The 22,535-nt window shown below is 32.0% G+C and overlaps 1 protein-coding gene across 12 annotated transcripts in view; it reads right to left on the reverse strand.

Moving 5' to 3' along the window:
- The window catches only part of LOC143197130 (muscle calcium channel subunit alpha-1), a 68,649-nt gene that overhangs the window by 2,546 nt on the left and 43,568 nt on the right, over positions 1-22,535 (reverse strand). For 6 of the 12 annotated variants that reach the window (XM_076405326.1, XM_076405322.1, XM_076405325.1 and 3 more), the window contains 9 exons: positions 21,356-21,408; positions 18,060-18,678; positions 14,521-14,604; positions 14,217-14,414; positions 12,205-12,316; positions 11,984-12,132; positions 9,312-9,977; positions 6,276-6,592; positions 930-1,252 (listed from right to left, as the gene is read on the reverse strand). In XM_076405326.1, coding sequence (XP_076261441.1) covers positions 930-1,252; positions 6,276-6,592; positions 9,312-9,977; positions 11,984-12,132; positions 12,205-12,316; positions 14,217-14,414; positions 14,521-14,604; positions 18,060-18,678; positions 21,356-21,408 — 2,521 coding nt within the window. Of the gene's footprint in view, positions 1-929; positions 1,253-4,743; positions 4,776-6,275; positions 6,593-9,311; positions 9,978-11,983; positions 12,133-12,204; positions 12,317-14,216; positions 14,415-14,520; positions 14,605-18,059; positions 18,679-21,355; positions 21,409-22,535 lie in introns of those variants that run through there. The other 6 variants (XM_076405331.1, XM_076405330.1, XM_076405329.1 and 3 more) reach the window with 2 other exon arrangements.

Here is a 22,535-nt window from a genome sequence, read left to right on the forward strand (position 1 = left end):
AAGTATGGTATCAAGATACGTATGATGAAAATAACAAAGAAATAACAATGAAATAGATATAAATAAATAACATATAAATATATATTTTATATAAGTGATCAAACAGAACCAAGTTTGGTGTGATATACGTGTGATGAAAATAACGAATAAATAATAATAAAATCGGATTTAGAGTTGATTTCAAAGATTTATTGAGGCAGATTCAATGCATACTTGATTTATTTTCAAATCAGATTCAGTATCGTATCAAGAGGAATAAAAGGCAAAAGTTCTTTCAAGTGGAATCAAGTATGGTGTCAAGATACGTATGATGAAAATACAATAAAATAGATATAAATAAATAACATATAAATAGTTTGGTGTGATATACGTGTGATGAAAATAACGAATAAATAATAATAAAATCGGATTTAGAGTTGATTTAAAAGATTTATTGAGGCAGATTCAACGCATACTTGATTTATTTTCAAATCAGATTCAGTATCGTATCAAGAGGAAAAAAGGCAAAAGATTTTTCAAGTGGAATCAAGTATGGTATCAAGATACGTATGATGAAAATAACAAAGAAATAACAATGAAATAGGTATAAATAAATAACATATAAATATATAATTAATACAACTGATCAAACAGAACCAAGTTTGGTGTAATGTACGTGTGATGGAAATAAAATGTGGTTTAGGGTTGATTTGAACGGTCTTATTTAACTGTAGATTATTACTGAAGGGATATTTGATTTATTTTTAGTACAGACTCTTGTTTTAAAGGGGTTTAAATGTTGGAATTTGGAACTTTTCAGACAAAACTTCACCAATCGTCTCCGATTGAAATTGGTTAGTGAAATTAATAAGGATATAAAGTGTTTTACGAATTAGTGATGTTATCTAAGTTCCCCATTTTGATAAGTGAGGGATACAGGGTCGTCTAACCTCTTCCGTGGAAAGAAGCCCTGTGGTTTAGGAGGGAGGAGCGCATAAGCCTCTCGTCCGGTCCCAGTTGGAAGTCCAGGGCCTGGTGAGGATGGAGGCCAGTGCCTGGTCCGTCGTCGCAAGACCAGCCAGGTGGTGCCGGCAAGAACCCGGCCACAGCCATGGCTTGTGCTTGTGCGAGTTTGAGGCCGCTTGCTATACGAGTAAAGCCTGGTACACCAGATGACTGCGGGCCTCCAGTAGGCGACGTCGTGTTCAGATTTAACTTCACTCGCCTAGGCGGCGGCGTCGGCGGCATCAGCTCTTGACTATCGCCCTGAAGACTGCAGAAGCATATCTTTACACAATTTGGACTCAACAAATTCATCGATATATTCATTTCATTTGAAGCGAATCATATTTTTACATTCTACCAAAGTCTTCACATAAAATGTAATTCTCACTACGTAAAAAAAATGTTTTCTAGTCGACATAACATAAAAGAAACTCTATTAATGATTATTTAAATTACGTGTTCAGAACCATATATTACTCAATATTTGAGAATTTACGAAAGAGAATACTTGTATGTATTTTGATCAGCGATATATTTTGGTAAAATACCAAATATCAATGTTAAAAACTCTTAAAAATCATAACCTAACTCTTTTAACATTTCTCCCTAACAACAGTTTTTCATTGAGTATTGATTTAAACTTTTGACCAAGTAGGGCACTTGGGATAAATCTACAAAATGAACAAATTGCTGCCGCGGAATTACTGTCGACTACTGGAATCATATATTTTCGAAGGAAAATTCTGTCTCGCATGAATGGGCATTATCAATACTTAAACTTATTTCGGTTGGAGTTCCACTGAGTAATGTCTTGGGACCACGCCTGTATCTGCTCTATACTGCGGATATTCCAACAACAAAATAAATAGTACTTGGAACATTTGCCGACGACAAAGTTATCATGGCAAAAAATTAATCTTTATCTAGGATGTAGAAGTACAAGTAGAAAAAGTACAAGTAGCGGCCAACAAGACCTACGAATGGATCTGTTCATGTTAATTTTGCATTGCAGCGAAATTATGAAAACCTAATTATATCATTTAGCGGATGCCCGATACCTCAGGCACAATCTGCTAAATATCTCAGAATATATCTCCATGGTAGGTTAAAATAGAAACATCATGTTAGGCAAAAAGCAGAGCAGATTAGACTAAAAAACTAATACGTAACTTTGTAACTTGGAAACTATTATGAATGATCGCTGTCAGTTGCCGATTATTGATATCAAACAATTTTTTTGAAGAAAAAAAAGACCTAAAAGGTGATATTATTAGATCACATATAAATCTTTGAAAAAGCTTAGTCGGTACATTTCACTCCATTCGTAGTATCATAACTGTAGATTATAATTTTTATTTAATATATTTGACACTTAGAATTGACATACTCACAGTAATATATAAAAAATCGATAAGGATAAACAGCACTTTCAAAAATAATTATGATTTTCCCTGCCGAAACATCGAATTTACAAGACGGCCCCTTCAAAATTAATTCCCAGTCCATATAATTGGCATTTCGGGAGTTTGTTGTCGGATAAATTTAGACCACAGTTGTCAACTGCATGTGAATTATAGCAGGAGTTTGGTAAATTAAGGCTATAATTTTGTAGTCTGGACGTATCAGGAGGATATGACACATGACTGAACACATTCGCAACGATATAAACGTTTTGTATGAAGAAATAAATGTTATGTATATATATATATATATATATATATATATATATATATATATATATATATATATATATATATATATATCGTCGGATCATTAGTTTGTGAATTATACCATTTTGAGTAAAACAAATTTTGTTATTGTGAAAAGATGGATAAAAAGGAATTTCGCGTGTTGATAAAATATTGCTTTTTGAAGGGAAAAAATACAGTTGAAACAAAATTTTGGCTTGATGCCGAGTTTCTGGACACTGCCCCAGGAAAATCAACCATCAAGGATTGGTATGCTAAGTTTAGACGTCGTGAATGAGCACCGAAGACGGTGAACGCAGTGGACACCCAAAAGAGGTTGTTCCCGACAAAAACATTTAAAAAATCCACAAAATAATTTTGAATGACCGCAAATTGAAATTGAATGAAATAGCAGGCACTCTAAAGATATTAAGTGAACGTGTACATCATATTATTCACGAATATTTGGGTATGAGAAAGAAAAAAAGAAAGTGGGTACCGCGCGAGCTCATTTTTGATCAAAAACAACGACGAGTTGATGATTCGGAGCAATGTTTGAAGATTATCAAGCGTAATAAACCCGAATTTTTGTGTCCATATGCGACAATGGATGAAACATAGCTCCATCATTTCACTCCGAAGTCCAATCGACAGTCATCCGAGTGGAGTGCACATGATGAACCAGATCCAAAGCGCGAGAAAACGGAACACTCGGCTGGCAAGGTTATGGCGTCTGTATTTAGGGATGCGCATGGAATAATTTTTATTGACTACCTTGAAAAAGGAAGGACCATCAACAACATATTACATAGCATTATTGGATCGTTTGAAGGACGAAATCGCCGGAGAACCGCCGCATTTGAAGAAAAAGAAAGTGCTGCTTCACTAAGACAGTACACCGTGTCAAAAATCCATGAATTTTGCTTCGAATTGCTTTCCCATCCACCGTATTCTGCAGATCTGGCCCCCAGCGACTATTTCCTGTTCTCAGATCTCGCTGGGAAGAAATTTTTGTCGAATGAAGAGGTAATCGACGAAACTGAGGAGTATTTTGAAGCAAAGGACAAATTGTACTACCAAATGGCATCGAAAAGTTGGAGGGTTGAAGTTGAAGGGAATTATGTTGAATAAAAAAAACTAAATTTGCCAAAAAAATGTGTTTTACTATGGTAGGCCGGGAACCTTTCAATTAACCTGTTATATATACATATATATATATATATATATATATATATATATATATATATATATATATATAAACAATGTTCGATTATTATAGATAAGAAACTTATTGATTTAAAAAGATAATCAGGCAAATATGGATGTACATTTATTTACAGATATTATTGACAATAAGATTATGTAGGTAGCTACGGAGTACGTCTTGGAAAATCGATCTCGGCTCCATAAAAATTATCTCTAATATTTCGTTCTAATATTATGTTATAAAACGGGGAAGAGAAATCTTTTTCTTGAAATCGTATCATCAATTTTTACCGAACAAAACTCTATCAGAACATTTCCTTCATGTATATTTTCGCCATTTCTATGAGATGATTCGATATTCGCTACGTCAAATTAGAAGACTCTGATTGAATATAGAAAATTTTCCTTCGAGATAAATCTAATAACGAAAAAAAAACAGTACTAATAATGTTAACCGTTTTCTTGCTGTAATAAAATAAGAAAAAACCATCGGGACTATATTATTTTATATATAACTATTAATTATTTGATTGAAAATGGTCCTGATAATTTTTAATGTACGTTTGCGAATTTAGATGATCTATCAAAATCGGAATATTCAGCATCGTAGGGACTATAACGCCCTTTAATCGATATTGACAATAAATAGTAGTGCATTTCCAAATCAAATACACTTGAGTCCAATTTATGTTGGTTACCAATCAAGATACACATCATCACATGACTGGTTAGCGATAAAAAAAATTAAACCAAAAATAAAGAAGGAAATCAAAATAAACAAGGAAAATAAAATCAAACGTCTGTTATATCAAACCAAAAAAATGTCATAAAATAGCACACAATGACACACCCTGCTTACGCTTACCCTTGTAGCCAGGGTGTAGATAACCAGTTTTACTGAAATATAAAATTTTTATCTTAGTTTTACAATGAGATTTTTTAGTTTCTTTTAAACACTGTCTGCTGGAATGATGTTCAGTTAGCATATCATTTTTTTGGTATCATTTTAAAATAGATATTTTTGTGTAACAGATGAATGACATTCTTAAACGTTAACATTTAGCGAATTTGAACTATCGAGCTACAAAAAGGAAATGGATCAAGAATTAATTATTATAAAGGCGATAGTTTTAAGGCAGTTAAACATCATCAGTACTGTCAAATATGATAGTTCTGACGTTTATTTCATGTTCAAATTGACATTATGACATTATTTTTTTACTCAAAAGTAGTAAAAGTGGACTATTAAAAATTATATTGTCAACATTCATTACTTTTCCTGTTTGATTTATAGAAATCATCATGTTACTGATGTCATCAAAGTTGGAAGACAATGAATTGGATAAAAAAAATGAAAAAAAAAATTGAACCGACTTCGAAAAATAAATAAGGAACTCACTAAAACGTAAAAAATAATACGTTTTTTTTTGTGTTAAAGTCTAAGTTTTATTATCTGAGTTCCTTATTTATTTTTTGAAGTCGGTTCAATTTTTTTTTGTAAAAATATTTAATTTTTCTCTTTTTAGTGTTAGATATTTACTCAACAGCTTACGCAGTTATTTTATTAGATATTACAATGGATAACCCGAGTTAAAGTACAGCCCTTGAGGAAAAATAGAAATAAAGAAACAATGATTGAAACTAAGGAATGTTTTAGGCACTGGGGCCCGCTACCTATTCTAGGTAATTTGACAAATATTCCAACCAAACTAGAAAAAGGAAAGTTGTAGTTCTGTTGGGAATCGAACCCGCGACCTCCGCGCGTGAGCTTAACGTTTACACCATAGAAACAGTTGCCTATCATGTTTCTACGACTTCTCATATGATATGGTTAGTGCTTAAAAAGCAAATTGAATGGCTTTTACACTGAACTACTTCAGATTTTTCGTCACATCAGTTCAGAAATAACATTATACACAAATATATAATTATTTTAGATAAAAAATATGTGTACGTGCCTTGGAAATTTGAGGTTTTCCTTCGATAGATAAATACAAGAGAAATCGATATTTTACGTTACAACTAAAAGTTCGATATTCTCATTTACAACTATCGATACTTCTTTGATAAAAAAATCGAGATCGACGCTATTTCCCAAAAAATATATTTGAACAATAATTAAAATATAACAATTAATTCTTGATCCTAACTTATTACCATTACATAGTAATATAACCTGAAAGAGAGAAACAGACGGTGATTTTTTTAAAAGGAATTCCCAAGGAAGTGTTGCATTATCGGAAATTGTGTTGAGATAATCTTGCCTTCTGACACTGATAAACATATTTAAGACATGTTTAGATAAATTCGTTTACCTTTGAAGGAAGTATAATAATATGAGACAGAATAAACATCATGGAGAATATTAAAATATAAATAAACAAATGTGAAACTTACTCAATAATTGTGTACGTGTTTTTCTCTGGATCTCCATGTAAGTTAGTCAGCGATTGTAGAGGTATTTCTTCATCTCTGTAACCATCGTTTAATGATGTGGCACTTGCTCTATTCTGAACCACATTTTTGGTCATTGAGGTGATGTGATTCATTCCTTCTGTAACAGCGTTCTTGATCGAGTTGTACGGCAGGTAATCTATACTAGAAGCTGGAGTAATCTTGATTTGAGTGGAGTTCAGTTTAAGGGATTTAGCTCGGTTAAAACTGTGACCTCGTTTCATTGACGACCACACACTTCCAAACAACGAGTGATTTCTCTGAAACATTATTTGAAATCATGGATATTACTCAGAGTCTTTCAGAAAGGCTCCAAACTATTTTCATTTTAATGTATATTCTGGAAATATGATAATAATTATCATATCACTGTTTCAAACAATGATACGCTGTTGAAAATACCAGGGTTTACGTAAAATTTGATGCCGAATGTGATAGTGAACTTGGTTTTAGATAATTTTCAGTATTTTAAAAAATATTGATGTAATGAATTTTTAGCTGAATATTTCAAAAATTATATTTCTTTTAATAACCCAAAAATAGTTAAGGATATATAGAATCTGATGATAATATCACTTTTTTCACCACAATATTGAGTTACTATGAAAGTTTTACGTAATTCTGAGATCTAAAATTTTGTTGCACCTTTTCCATATATATACTCAGGAAAAATTGCGATTTTCAGTCATTTTCAGACTTTTCTTTATAACTCTTCGATGAACAAAGATATGTTATTGAAAATATCAGGGTTTACGTAAATTTTGATGCTGAATCTGATGGTTAAATTGGTTTTGTAATATTTCTAGTATATTAAAAGATATGGACGTAATTTATTTTTAGCTGATAAATTCACAAATCATACTTTTTTAATAACTCGAAAACAGTTAAGTAAATATAGAAACTCATGATATTATCGTTTTTTTCACCACAATATTGAGGTACTATGAGAGTTTTACGTAATTCTGAGATCTAAAATTTTTTTGCACTTTTTCCTTATATATACTCAGGAAAAATTGCGATTTTCAGTCATTTTCAGACTTTTCTTTATAACTCTGCTATGAACAAAGATATGTTATTGAAAATATCAGGGTTTACGTAAATTTTGATGCTGGATCTGATAGTTAAATTGGTTTTGTAAAATTTCTAATATATTAAAAGATATGGACGTAATTAATTTTTAGCTGATAAATTCACAAATCATATTTCTTTTAATAACTCGAAAACAGTTAAGTAAATATAGAAACTCATGATATTATCGTTTTTTTCACCACAATATTGAGGTACTATGAAAGTTTTACGTAATTCTGAGATCTAATTTTTTTTGCACTTTTTCCATATGTACTCAGGAAAAATTGCGATTTTCAGTCATTTTCAGACTTTTCTTTATAACTCTTCTATGAACAAAGATATGTTATTGAAAATATCAGGGTTTACGTAAATTTTGATGCTGGATCTGATGGTTAAATTGGTTTTGTAATATTTCTAGTATATTAAAAGATATGGACGTAATTAATTTTTAGCTGATAAATTCACAAATCATATTTCTTTTAATAACTCGAAAACAGTTAAGTAAATATAGAAACTCATGATATTATCGTTTTTTTCAGCACAATATTGAGGTACTATGAAAGTTTTACGTAATTCTGAGATCTAAAATTTTTTTGCACTTTTTCCATATACATACTCATGAAAAATTGCGATTTTCAGTCATTTTCAGACTTCTCTTTATAACTCTTCTATGAACAAAGATATGTTATTGAAAATATCAGGGTTTACGTAAATTTTGATGCTGGATCTGATGGTTAAATTGGTTTTGTAATATTTCTAGTATATTAAAAGATATGGACGTAATTAATTTTTAGCTGATAAATTCACAAATCATATTTCTTTTAATAACTCGAAAACAGTTAAGTAAATATAGAAACTGATGATATTATCGTTTTTTTCACCACAATATTGTGGTACTATGAAAGTTTTACGTAATTCTGAGATCTACATTTTTTTTGCTCTTTTTCCATATATATACTCAGGAAAAATTGTGATTTTCAGTCATTTTCAGACTTTTCTTTATAACTCTTCTATGAACAAAGATATGTTATTGAAAATATTAGGGTTTACGTAAATTTTGATGCTGGATCTGATGGTTAAATTGGTTTTGTAATATTTCTAGTATATTAAAAGATATGGACGTAATTAATTTTTATAAATAATATTTTTGTAAATATAGAAACTCATGATATTATCGTTTTTTTCAGCACAATATTGAGGTACTATGAAAGTTTTACGTAATTCTGAGATCTAAAATTTTTTTGCACTTTTTCCATATATATACTCATGAAAAATTGCGATTTTCAGTCATTTTCAGACTTCTCTTTATAACTCTTCTATGAACAAAGATATGTTATTGAAAATATCAGGGTTTACGTAAATTTTGATGCTGGATCTAATGGTTAAATTGGTTTTGTAATATTTCTAGTATATTAAAAGATATGGACGTAATTAATTTTTAGCTGATAAATTCACAAATCATATTTCTTTTAATAACTCGAAAACGGTTAAGTAAATATAGAAACTCATGATATTATCGTTTTTTTCACCACAATAGTGAGGTACTATGAGAGTTTTACGTAATTCTGAGATCTAATTTTTTTTGCACTTTTTCCATATTTGTACTCATGATATTGCGATTTTTGTCTATTTTTAGACTTTTCGTTTTAACTTTCATATAAATAAAGATACGTTATGGAAAATTTCAAGGCTTATTTAAGATTTGACACTGAATGTGACGGTAAACTTTGTTCTGTATAACTTGCAGTATATTAAAAGATATGGATGTGGTGAACTGAAACTTGTAAAAATCATGATGATTTAATCGTTTTTTTTTTCACCATAATATTGAGTTACTATGAGTATTTAGATAGTTATAGGACTTTTTAAGGATTCAATTGATTTGAAAAATGATACAGGAGTAAAACTTACACGATGCATAGGTTCAGGATTATCGTCAATTAGCTCGTCTAAGTTTCCTGATATGGCACGTTTCAATTCGGGCCCAGCCTCGTGTAGCGTCCTCAAGCCGGCTTGTAGAGTGACGGTGTTATGTTGTTCCTTGTCGCCTTCCTTCAGTTCCTGTTCTTTACGTTTCTTGAATCGCCGGAAATAATCCTGAATGAGGAAAGTGGCATAGAATTTGCCGACGGTCACTTCGTCGTCAACCCCTGGAGGTGGTACCACCTGGTCCAACAGTTTCGGACTCGTTCGTTTCCAGATCTTTTTGATAACGGCGCGAAGTTCAGCGTTCGCATCGTCAATATTCCCTTCGGTTTTAATACGGAGTGATGTCCTTACCACCGCGAATAAAGTTGCGTTAAACAGTACCGTCCCGTCACTATTTAAGGGCATGTTCATCGACACTAAACGTTTACAAGCTACGCGATGCGGACAGAGCTTGCCGAAACCTAAGGGAGGAGATATTTTACGTAGGAGTGTAACGACATCTAAGTGCTTAATACGGCCTTTGGCATCAGGATCGTATTCGCTCCACAGCCGGATAAACTCATCCAAATGATGAGGGCCCAAAATCGACCAATCTCGAGTCAAATAATCGAAGTTATCCATGATAACGGCCACGAATAAGTTAATAATCTAAAAACAAAAAATACAACGTGTCATTGTCCATTTTAAATATTATTTACGAGATATTTTTTTTATTATTATATCACGAGATATGACCTATATCTTGACTAGTCAACGGAACTTTTATATATAATCGTACAAATATAAATAAAATTAATCTTGGTGATTGTTTTGTGTTTCTTTACACACAGCCCGACAATTTATAACTAATAATGTTACGCTATTATAAAAAATCAGTAGAATTATTAAATCAAAGATTCATTATTAAATTGTGTTTCTGAACTTAGCCATCAACGGAGTATTGAGAAAAAAGATGTTTTCCTGACTATATCTCTGAAAATGTTTGAAAAGTTTGAACGTTGAGAATATGCAAATAACAATATCGAATTTTCTCAAAATCCTTGACTATACACTCCCTTAATGATAAATTTTTATTAGATATTGTTAAATTAAAACAAAGAATGCTCAGATTTAGTTTTTTGCATTTTTTCCATGTATATTATTCAGGAAAAGTTTCAATTTTTGGACATTTTCAATTTTTTTTTATAACTTCTATATAAATAAAGATATGTTACTGAAAATATCGGGATTTATGTAAAATTTGATGACGAATTTGATATTAAAAATGGTTTCATATAATTTGCAGTATTTTAAAAAATATGGATGTACTGAATTTTTAGCTGAAAATTTAAAAAATCGTACTTTTTCTTATATTTCAAAAACAAGGAAGTATATATCAAAAGTGATGATTTTATCGTTTTTTTCACCATAATATTGACTTATTGTGAGAGATTTAGATAATTCTGAGACCTAAATTTTTTTTGCACTTTTTCCATATATATACTCAGGAAAAATTGCGATTTTTGGTCATTTTTAGATTTTTTTTTATAACCTCTATATAAATAAAGATATGTTACTGAAAATATCAGGGTCTATGTAAAATTTGATGCAGAATTTGGTGGTAAAATTGGTTTTATAAAATTTGCAGTATTTTAAAAAATATGGATGTAATGAATTTTTAGCTGAAAATTTAAAAAATCGTACTTTTTCTTATATTTCAAAAACAACGAAGTATATATCAAAAGTGATGATTTTATTGTTTTTTTCACCATAATATTGACTTATTATGAGAAATTTAGATAATTCTGAGACCTAAAATTTTGTTGCACTTTTTCCATATATATATTCAGGAAAAATTGCGATTTTTGGCCATTTTCAGATTTTTTTTTATAACCTCTATATAAATAAAGATATATTACTGAAAATATCAGGGTCTATGTAAAATTTGATGCAGAATTTGATGGTAAAATTGGTTTTATAAAATTTCTTGTAGTTTAAAAAATATTGATGTAATGAATTTTTAACTGAAAATTTGAAAAATCGTATTTTTTCTTCTATCTCAAAAACAATGAGGTTTGTATCAAAACTGACGTTTTTATTGTTTTTTTCACCATAATATTGACTTATTATGAGAGTTTTATATAATTCTGAGACTTAAATTTTTTTTGCACTTTTTCCATATATATACTCAGGAAAAATTGCGATTTTTGGCCATTTTCAGATTTTTTTGCATAACCTCTATATAAATAAAGATATGTTACTGAAAATATCAGGGTCTATGTAAAATTTGATGCAGAATTTGTTGGTAAAATTGGTTTTATAAAATTTGTAGTATTTTAACAAATATGGATGTAATGAATTTTTAACTGAAAATTTGAAAAATCGTATTTTTTCTTATATCTCAAAAACAATGAAGTTTGTATCAAAACTGATGATTTTATCGTTTTTTTTTTCACCATAATATTGACTTATTATGAGGGTTTTAGATAATTTTGAGACCTAATTTTTTTTTGCACTTTTTCCATATATATATATATATATATATATATATATATATATATTTTTTTTTTACTTTTAGGTATACAGAATGTATGTAAAATATTTTAATAACAATCGCAATTCAAGAAAACTGGTTAAATTTGATCAAATTGACGATTTATATCTAATAATCTTACCAAAAACGAACAGAGGACGTAAAAAGAAATAAAATATGGATACGCGGTATCCGATCCACAATATTGAGACTCCGTACGGTTAAGTCTTCTATCACATTTGGCTTTTTTCGTATCGGCACAATCCATCATGATTTCCTGCCAAGCTTCGCCTGCAAAACGAACAACAACAACAACAACAACCGACGTTATTATCTATTAGATAGGGGCGCATTGTTCTTTACCTGTGGCGGATCGAAATAATACCAAAACAGCTTGAAAAAAGGAAGCGAAATTGTTGTTTCTGGAAATGGATGAATCAGATTCCAGATCATTACTTTCAATTTTTCCGAACATCTAGAAAAAAAGGGAAAACGTGTTTATACTACAATATATTTTATTAAATTTTTGCGTATAATAAAACCAATTCAATTATTCAACGAAAAAAAACGAGATAATTAGGGTGTTTAGATTATCATCCATCTTTTCTTCAGTTCAATTTCTGTTTGAAGTACTGGTTGATAAAATAATCGTATGGATACTTCAATAATATTTTGATATCAGTCAAAGTAATATCACTAAATAACACTAATAAATGATCTAATGACAGTGACAGTGACGAGTTCATAACCTATAAAACCTCGATATTTATTTTATGACGGTCCGTCAATGGCTTGTGTCGGAAAAAAACAATAATTTTTATGATTAATAATAATTTAATGCTGCTCCCCATTATACGGAACCAAAAATACACGTAGCTGGCAAATATTAAACAGTATCATATTACATACGGACCATTAAAATACTCTGTTGAAATGTATGCCTCGCAAATCCGCGACAATTGTTTGTTAAACTCAAAACTAACTTAAAACTTTTAAGTGTCGTAGATCTGATCTGAATTTCGATTAAATGAAAATTGATTTTGAACCAAAGTTTACGAACTGAAAGCATTATTATGCAGTGAGTAGTGTTTCAAAGTAAATAATACGTAATTTTTTAAATAAACGTAAAATTAATATTATAAAATCACTTAATTTTATTTTTAAAAATTATCGAATTTTTTCTTCCATATATCGATATTTTTTTAAAAATACCAAAAACGATATATGGATATTTTTAAAAATATCGATATATTGAAATATCGATATTTTTTTCGGTGGCCGACACCCCTAGTTTGAGCTATTTCGCTACTACCTGCGATATTGAAATTATTTGAGAAACTGATGTTAAAACATATAAAACCATTTATAGAAATACCAGATTTCCAGTTTGGATTTCGGTTTGTTTCCACTACTCGACAATCGACCAAGTGCACAGAGTAACAGCGATTATTGGAAAGGCATTTGAAGAAAATAAATACTGCCCTGCAATATTCCTGGACGTGTCACAAGCTTTTGATCGAGTGTGGTATTTGGGATTAATCTACTAAATAAGCAAATACTACCGCGGAATTACTGTCGTCTACTGGAATCATATCTTTTCGAAAGAAGGGGCATTCTCAACACTTAAACCTATTTCGGTTGGAGTTCCACAGGTCTTGGGACCATTCCTGTATGTGCTGCATACTGCTGCTATCCCAATAACAAAAGAAATAGTACTCGGAAAATTTGTCGATGACACAGTTATCAAGGCAAAAGGTGTATCTCGGTCTAAAGCTGTAGAAAAATTACAAGTAACAGTCAGCAAGATCTACAAATGGACCAGAGACTGGAAAATACAGCTAAATAGCTCCAAATCTGTCCATGCGGCGAAATGACAAAAACCTAATTATATCACTTGACGGATACCTCGGAATATATCTCAATAGTAGGTTAATTTGGAAACATCTAGCTAGAGAAAAATTCGAGCAGATTAGACTGAAAGTCAAGCAACTATACTGGTGAGGGGGAAGATATTTCCAACTTGACCTAAAATAAAAGAAATTAGTTTATCAGTCAATCATAAACCCAATTTGGACCTATGGGGATCAAATATGGGGTTGCACTAAGACATCAAACCAACTAGTAATCCAACGCGCCGAAAACAATGTTCTACCATTAATTACCAATGCTTATCGCTACGTAACCAACGAAGAGCTGCATGATGACTTGACGTATAAGTGTAGCTTTAGTAGTTTAGTACTATTTTAACTCACGAAATATTATGGAGCAGTAGTAATAAATTAATTTATAAATTAAGATTGTACTAAGCATACCTAAGGTAAGATGTAATTAATAAAAAAACATTTCATGGATTTAATTTATATATAAATTCTTACCTGCATTCCAATGACAGCGTAGATAAAAAATAACATTACAATTAGTAATGCTACATAAGGAAGAGCTTGGAAAGATTTGAAAAAAGTCCATAGCAACGTCCGTATACCTTCACCTCTACTTAGCAGTTTAATAAGTCTCATAACACGAAATAGACGGAAGAAGTTACCAGAGAACTTAATTTTCTTTTGACCAGGAGGCTATAAAAAACAATACCTCGTTATATACGACGTGGAACCATAGAAAATAAAAATGATTAATAATAACGGTGGATTAAGACATAAATAAAATTGATAATATACTTACGCTAACGTCTTGATAAACTATATCGATGAAACTCCCCAAGACTATAATGAAGTCGAAACCATTCCAAGCGTCTCCAAAATAATTCTGAAAAATACGGTTTCGAATCGGAAAAATGAAAATGATTTCATTGCGTTCTTTTCTATTTAGATTTTCCGTTCAATTTACACTGATATTTTATTCGATAGAGGGAGAGAGAAGGATAGAGAAAGAGGGGAAAAAATTGGAACAATGTTCAATCAATTCAACGCGCGAAATCATAATTCTTGATATTCCGGACATTATTTATAACGTTTATTTGAATTTTCCCTTGGGCAGATTAATATATTGAGCGAGTTTTATATGTATCGTTTTCATTTTTATTCTATACATATACGTGGGTGTTTAATAATTGTGAATTTTCAAAAATCTCGTTTATTTTAACCATACCTTGAAGTAAGTGCAAATTAAATTTAAACGAGGCTAAAATTTAACGTAAGAATAAAGTGTGAGTAGTAATTTCGATGTTTTATAAACTAAAGTACATGCGGTAGACTTGATCACAGAAAACGTAATCATCGTGGGAATATATTATTGATTATAACGTTTCAGTCAGATACTGGATGATAAATTGTTAATCACAACAATGTAACAAGCATCACGTTAGACGAAAAGCAAAACACATTAGAACCAAAATAAAACAACTATACTGGTTAGTCGGAAGATACTCTCAACTTGATCTAAAATCAAAGAGGTTGATCTATAATACAATTATAAAGCCAATTTGGACTCATGGGGTGCAAATATGGGGTTGCACTAAAAATTCAAATCAACTAGTCATCTAACGCTGTCAAAACAAGGTTCTTCGATTCATTTACAATGCCTATCGCTTTGTAACCAATGAAGAACTGCACGATGACCTGGAAATCAAATGGATTTGCGAAGTTATCCAAGATTTCGCCTTGAAACACGAAAGAAGATTATTAAATCATACTAACGTGGAAGCAATACAACTGCTGGACAGCGCGCAGGATGTCAGGAGATTGAAGCGAACAAAACCATGCGAACTTATATAAAGTGCATACATTTAGTGTAAACTATAGCTATAAGTTAATATTTAATAAATAATTATAATTTTATAATTGAGGAATACATACTGATGTATTTTCTCGCACTCGTCTTGTTTGTTAATTAATCCAAGTACACAGGAAAAGTAGTAATAAATTAATTGTAAATTAAGATTGTACTAAGCGTATCTAATAAAGATATTATAAAAAAAAACAATGTAACAATTCAACTGAAAAGTCCCCGGCCTACCATAGTAAAACGCATTCTTTTGGCAAAATTAGTTTTTTTTATTCAACGTATTTATTCAACAACTTTTCGATACCATTTTTATAGTACGATTTGTCCTTTGCTTCAAAATAGGTCTCAGTTTCGGCGATCACCTCTTCATTCGACGAACATTTCCTCCCAAAGAGAATTATTTTGAGATCTGAGAACAGGAAATAGTCGCTAGGGGCCAGATCTGGAGAATGCGGTGGATGAGGAAGCAATTCGAAACCCAATTCATGGATTCTTGCTTTCGTTTTCACTGAGTTGTGACACGGTGCATTGTCTTGGTGAAGTAGCACTTTCTTTCTCTTTACATGCGGCGGTTTTTCGGCGGTTTTTCGGCGATTTCGTCCTTCAAACGGTCCAATAACGCTATGTAATAGCTGTTGATGGTCGTTTCTTTTTCAAGGTTGACTACCTTGAATGAAAATTATTCCATGCAGATCCTAAAAAACAGACGCCATAACCTTGCCAGCCAACTGTTGCGTTTTCACAAGCTTTGGAGCGGATTCATCGTGTGCAGTCCATTCGGATGACTGTCGATTGGACTTCGGATTGAAATGATGGAGCCATATTTCCACTGCGTTCACCGTCTTCGATGCTCCTTTCACCACGTCTAAACTTAACATACCAACCCTTGATGGTTGATTATCCTGGGGCAGTGTCTGGAAACTCGGCATCAAGTCAAGTTTTTGCTTCAATTGTATTTCTTCCCTTCAAAAAGCAATATTTTATCAACACGCGAAATTCCTTATCAATCTACTAACTTCAAGCTTCAAAGCTATACATGTTATATTTTGCGAAACTAACATAGTCATAGATTTATACTTCTTTGAAAATGTTAAGTTTCGTGCCTGAAAAGGGGCATTTGTGGCACGCATTACTTTTCTTATATAAACAAAAGAAAAGAGCTGCTGAAAATCATCGTTTGCTGTTAGACACTTATGGTGAGCATCTTCTAACCTAAAAAAAAGTGTGGGGCGTGATTTCGAAAGTTCCAAAGTGATAATTTCGATGTGTATGACAAAGAACTTTCCGGAAGACCGAAAAAGTTTGAAGATGAGAAACTGCAAGTGTTATTGGATGAAGACCCAACCCAAACTTAAAAACAATTGATAGAAGCGTTCAATGGGGCCCAAGAAACGATTAGCGACTGAGTAGGAGCAATGGGAAAAATCAGCGCAAAAAATCATGATTATCACCTGGCGACGCCGGCCGATCGATTCCAAAGCCAAATTGTTTTGGTCGCAAGATAATACTTTGTATATGGTGGGACCAGAGTGACATAGTGTATTACGAACTGTTTAAACCTGGTTAAACAGTTAATAGTATTCGCCACCGACGACAAATGATCAATTTGAACCATGCATTGATCGAAAAACGTCCAGAATGGGCCCGAAGACACGGTAAAGTGATTTTACAGCACGATAATGTGCCGTCTCATAAAGCAAAACCGATCAACGAAGCGTTGAAAACAACTTTTCGCATCAATCGGACACGCGCTAATTTCGAAGAAGTTCGATGAACGGTTTTGCTCAAAAGACAAACAGTTTTTTTGGGATGGCATCCACAATAGAATGTCCAATACTATGAATAACTACATTTTTCCCTTTTCTTGATGTAGTTTTTTTTTTTTGAAAAAACCGGTAATGATTTTCCAGTACACCTAGTATATAAAACTGGGACCAAAAGAATTTTGATACTTTTGTTCAATATGATGTATCAGTGAACAGCTACAGAAACTAAACAAAATCCAGGAATGCTTGGAACAAAAATGGCTACAAGTCATCGATCAAACTGGTACATACATAATTGATCAGTATTCGAAACTTTATGAACAAATTCACTTCGAAAACACGAAAAACAAAACGAAACTTACTCATTCCCCAAACCACTATATCCGTTAATAAACAACGATGAATTAAAAGGCATACAATTAACTTAAAATCGAGTTGTTTTAAACATATTTATTTCAAAACTCTATTGATTTAATTAGAAGAACCGAATGTACATTTTACTGAGAAATATACATGTTAATTATCACTTGATATATTATTACGCAATGAAAACGATAAATTCATATTGATTGAGCATTGTTTGAAATTTATTTTAGAGGAATTTTAACGTTTGCGATGTTGTTTCGACATAAACAAACTTTATTAATTCAATTAATGAGATTGAATAAAGAAAAAAATAAATTAAATGAAGAGATTCTTTGCGATACTTACTTTGGCTCTGAATGCGGCGAGTTTAAAAACAAATTCCATCGCAAACACTGCTGTAAATATCATATTTAAATAATCCAAGACGTTGCCATATTCCTCTGGTTGTCCGTGGAACTTCATAGCCAACGTGATTGTGTTGATGATGATCAACGTAAAAATGGCATACTCGAACGGTTTTGACGTAACGAACCACCATACTTTATATTGTATCCGGTGTTTGGGAATGTAGCGTCGTACCGGCTTCGCTTTCAAAGCGAATTCTATACAATTCCTCTGGTTCTTGTCCAATTCGCAATTCTTGTATTCCTGTTCACCCTCGTTTTGGAATGTAACAATAACGAAACCAACGAATATGTTAACCATAAAAAATGCTATAATGATTATGTAAATAATATAATAAGCGGCTACGATAGGGCGGTAATTATGTATTGGTCCTTTGTTTTCTTCGTTTGAATCGATCGACACGTATAGGAGGCCAGGCCAGCCTTCAAACGTAGATACGGTGAATAGAGTGAGCATCGCCTTGGCCACATTGTCGAAATGAAATCGGTTCGGTTCCCATTCTCTATCTTTCATCACAGGCTTGTTTATATCACCATCGACGTACACCAAGTATGTACCGCTACAAAAAGAAATCATCCTTTATATTTTCGTACCAATTTTTCGAAGTATACGAGGGTCACTGTTCATTTTTCGGGAATTGGCAACACTGTTGTCATATGAGTCCATCTGACGGTTCCATCGTAAAATTTGACATTTTTGACGATATACGTACTCAGAACATTTTGTCGCACGGACGCTATCTGTTTATTTTATATTTATGAGAACTAAATCGTTTTCGTGCGATGTTTTTTTACGATTTTCGACGTGGATTATCACAACAAGAGTGTATCAATTAACATAATTTGACTTTTGGCGATGGAGCCCCATCAAAAACCACCGTGATCTGGTTTAGTGAATTCAATCGTGGTCGTAGTTCGCTGTCCGACGAGTTTCGTGAAGGTCGTCCAAAATCGGCTGTAGTGCCAGAAAACATCGATGCTGTGTGTGAAATGATTAAGCAAAATCGTCATGTCACCTATTGTGAAATTGAGGCATCCCTAACCATTAGTTCCACCAGCTTATATGCAATTTTACATGAACACTTAGCTGTGCGAAGTTATGTTCGCGTTGGATCCCACACAATTTGACAATTGCTCAAAAAAAGACTCGTGTCGATTGGTGCAAAGAAATGCTTAAGAAACTCAATTGCGGAGCCTCAAAAGACATTTATAAAATCCTGACAGGTGACGAATCATGGATATATTCGTACGAGCCAGAAAGTAAGCAATAGTCGATCGTATAGGTGTTCAAAGATGAACCAAATCCAACAAAAGTTGTTCGCGCACGAAGCACTTCAAAGAAATTGGTGGCCTGTTTCTTCGGGAAAACTGGTCATATTGCAACAGCAACAGACAATGCGAGCTCTCACACATCGGCTCAAACAAAAGACTATTTGAGCACTCAAAACATCGAATTGATGGGTCATCCGCGATAAAGCCCTGATTTGGCACCCAATGACTTCTTTTTGTTCCCATTCGTGAAGAATAAACTGCGTGGTCAACGATTTTCACCGTCCGAAGAAGCTATTGAAGCGTTCAAAAATCATGTTTTGAAGATACCTCATTCGGAATGGAATAAATGCTTTGAAAATTGGTTTAAGCTCATGCAAAACTGTATCGACCATCGTGGCGAGTACTTTGAAGAACAATAAAAATATATTCGCAGCTTAACTATTTGTTTTTTTCCTATTCCCGAAATATAAATAGTGACCCTCGTATGTTTATTGAACCTAAAATATGTTCACACCTATCTGTCATATACTTTGTTCAATATAAAAATAACAACCTCAGAACTATTTTTGTTTATTTTAGTTGGATAGAGAATCAACAAGTCACTTAATAAGTTTCAAGCTTAACTATTATAATAATAGAATAACAACTATAATTCTTTATGTATTTGGTTAACAAAACCAAATTATAAGAAAATGAAGGTGTTCTAGGTAGTCAGTCAATAAATAATATTAATAAACAGTGACAGAGAAGAGTTCATAACCTATAAAACTTCGATATTTATTTTATTCCAGTAAATGGAATACGACGGTTATAACCTAACTTTTTATGCTACTACCAAAAATCCCATTTTTTCAGTCTTTTTTGGTTGATATTCAAATTCATTACTACTAGATCATAGACAAGACATTATTAAATGAATAACTGGACTAAATGGAATTTATTAGGCCTATAAATTAATTTTAAAGGGCATTTTAATTTTAAGCTTTATTGTGAAAACCCGGTACAATGTATTTAATTCAAAATATTGTCCATCGATAGCCGCTACTTTCTTCCATCATTCAGGGAATTACGGATTCCACCTCGAAAGAACGATGTATCTTTTGAGGTTATCTAGGAATCCATCAAATTTCTTTTTTTCTTTCGGTATCTTCATACGGTATCTTTCGGTGTTTATAAATGAAGCGCTGCTGAGACAGCTCACAACTCATATGTTCGAACAAGTAGTAATCAGAAGAAGTAAGGTCTGGAGATTATGGCGGCTGGCGTAGAACTTCCCATTTTAATGTTTCCAAGTATGTTTTCTCCGATTTTGTACCATGTGGTCGAACGTCGTCATGCTGAAGAACAACACTGTCGTGTGTCGTGTCATTGATCGTATTCCGGCTGCTTTTAACATGGTGATCGGCTTTAACACATGAATTGTATTCGATAGCGACCGACCCATCGATGATTTCATCAAGTAATGTTATTTTTGGCTGTCCAGTATGCTCTTTGTCTTCGGTGTCAAAATCTGCACTTTTAAGACATGGAAAGCAGTATTCACACGTTGAAATCGATAACGATATAATCGACTGCTGCTTTTTCTTCAAATTCAAGTAAAAAATTAAAACTCCGGGAAAAATGAGATTTAATCGATACAAATTCAGACATTTTCAACGCACTGAAGACATTCTATTATCTGTTGTAAATTCTTTAAAACTAATTTATAAGCCTGATAAATAAAATCTGTCTGTAATAACGCCTACTTTATTTTAGAATCTAAATAAACATATTTTAGTACAATATAACAATCATATCCTTTATTGATAAACCTCTAACAAAAATAACAGACATAGAACATGATAATTAACACCAATTTGTGTGTGCAATTAATTTTTTAACGGTCGATATATCAATGTCGTACAAATATTGATCGTTTGTAAAAGTTCGTGATAATGAAATAAAAGAAAATTAGTCAAAACTTACTTGCAATCAGCTGCCGTTAGTTTGGATTTGTCCGTACAATGCGAGAATTTACCCTAAACATTGAAAAAAATCGATTAACGAACTCGTATCAGACTGTAAGATCAAAGAAAGAAAAAACAAAACAAGAAACTAATACAGGAAATAAAAAGTTCCATGCATAATATGATTTTATTGCACTCGTATTGTTATGATGATAAAACATCCTGTGTGTGGTGCGAGAAAATAAGAACGTGTTGTAATTTACTTAAGTGATGATAAACAGAATATGTATAAGATTAGTTTTCTGTTGCTTTTCTGTGTCTTTGGGGCGAATTAGCTTTTGACGTCAGTTTAAAATCGATATCCGCCAATAAAAGCAAAATTGTTGTCAGATTGACTATTATTATAAATTTAACATTTACGATATGTCATTGTTACTGTAATGTAGATTTTCAGCACAGAAAATATATTCAAAAGACATTACTATTTTTGACGTCATGATTTTTCCTTAAGGACACTCGAAGATATATAGAGATGTTCGCTGCATCTTTTTGTGAGGAATTCATTCTCGTTTCATTCAACAGACATGTCCAAATCATTATTATCTGCATCTCTGGTTTGTCCATACCATATTTTCATATTTCCATTTACTGTCATATAGGTTTCAGTATTTGCTTAAATAATTGCAATTTATTATGTACTGATAATTGTGATTTTCTTCCAATTAGCCAGTACATTTTCCTATATTTCAATTCCAGTTCTTTTCTTTTGTTCTTTATGTTCCTTCTAGCGAAGTTTTGCATCAAGATTCATTCCAAGAAATTTAGCGTTGTTGCTATATGGAATGATAGTATTATTTAATATTATTGGTGCTTGTACGGTCTGATTGTATGTAAAATGCACATGCACAGATTTACTTTCATTAATTTCTATTTTTCAAGCTTGTGTCCAATTATTTATATTGTCACTTGCATGTTATAATATTCGTGAGGCTTCCTCACTATCGTCTGCGACAGCTATAATCGCAGTATCATCTGCAAATGTAGCCATCGTAATATTCTCCATTTCTGGTATATCACAAGTGTAGAGTAAGTAAGTAAGTGAGTAAGTTCTTTTATTGTAGAGTAAGCTTCTTTTTGTTTGACTCTAAACATTCTGGTTGTAATGTACGATTTTAATAGTTCGATGTGTTGTTTTGGTA

This window comes from Rhynchophorus ferrugineus, unplaced genomic scaffold (assembly GCF_030347505.1).
Source record: "Rhynchophorus ferrugineus isolate W39M unplaced genomic scaffold, kcgeb_rfMv2 rfM5, whole genome shotgun sequence".
Classification (NCBI taxonomy): domain Eukaryota; kingdom Metazoa; phylum Arthropoda; class Insecta; order Coleoptera; family Curculionidae; genus Rhynchophorus; species Rhynchophorus ferrugineus.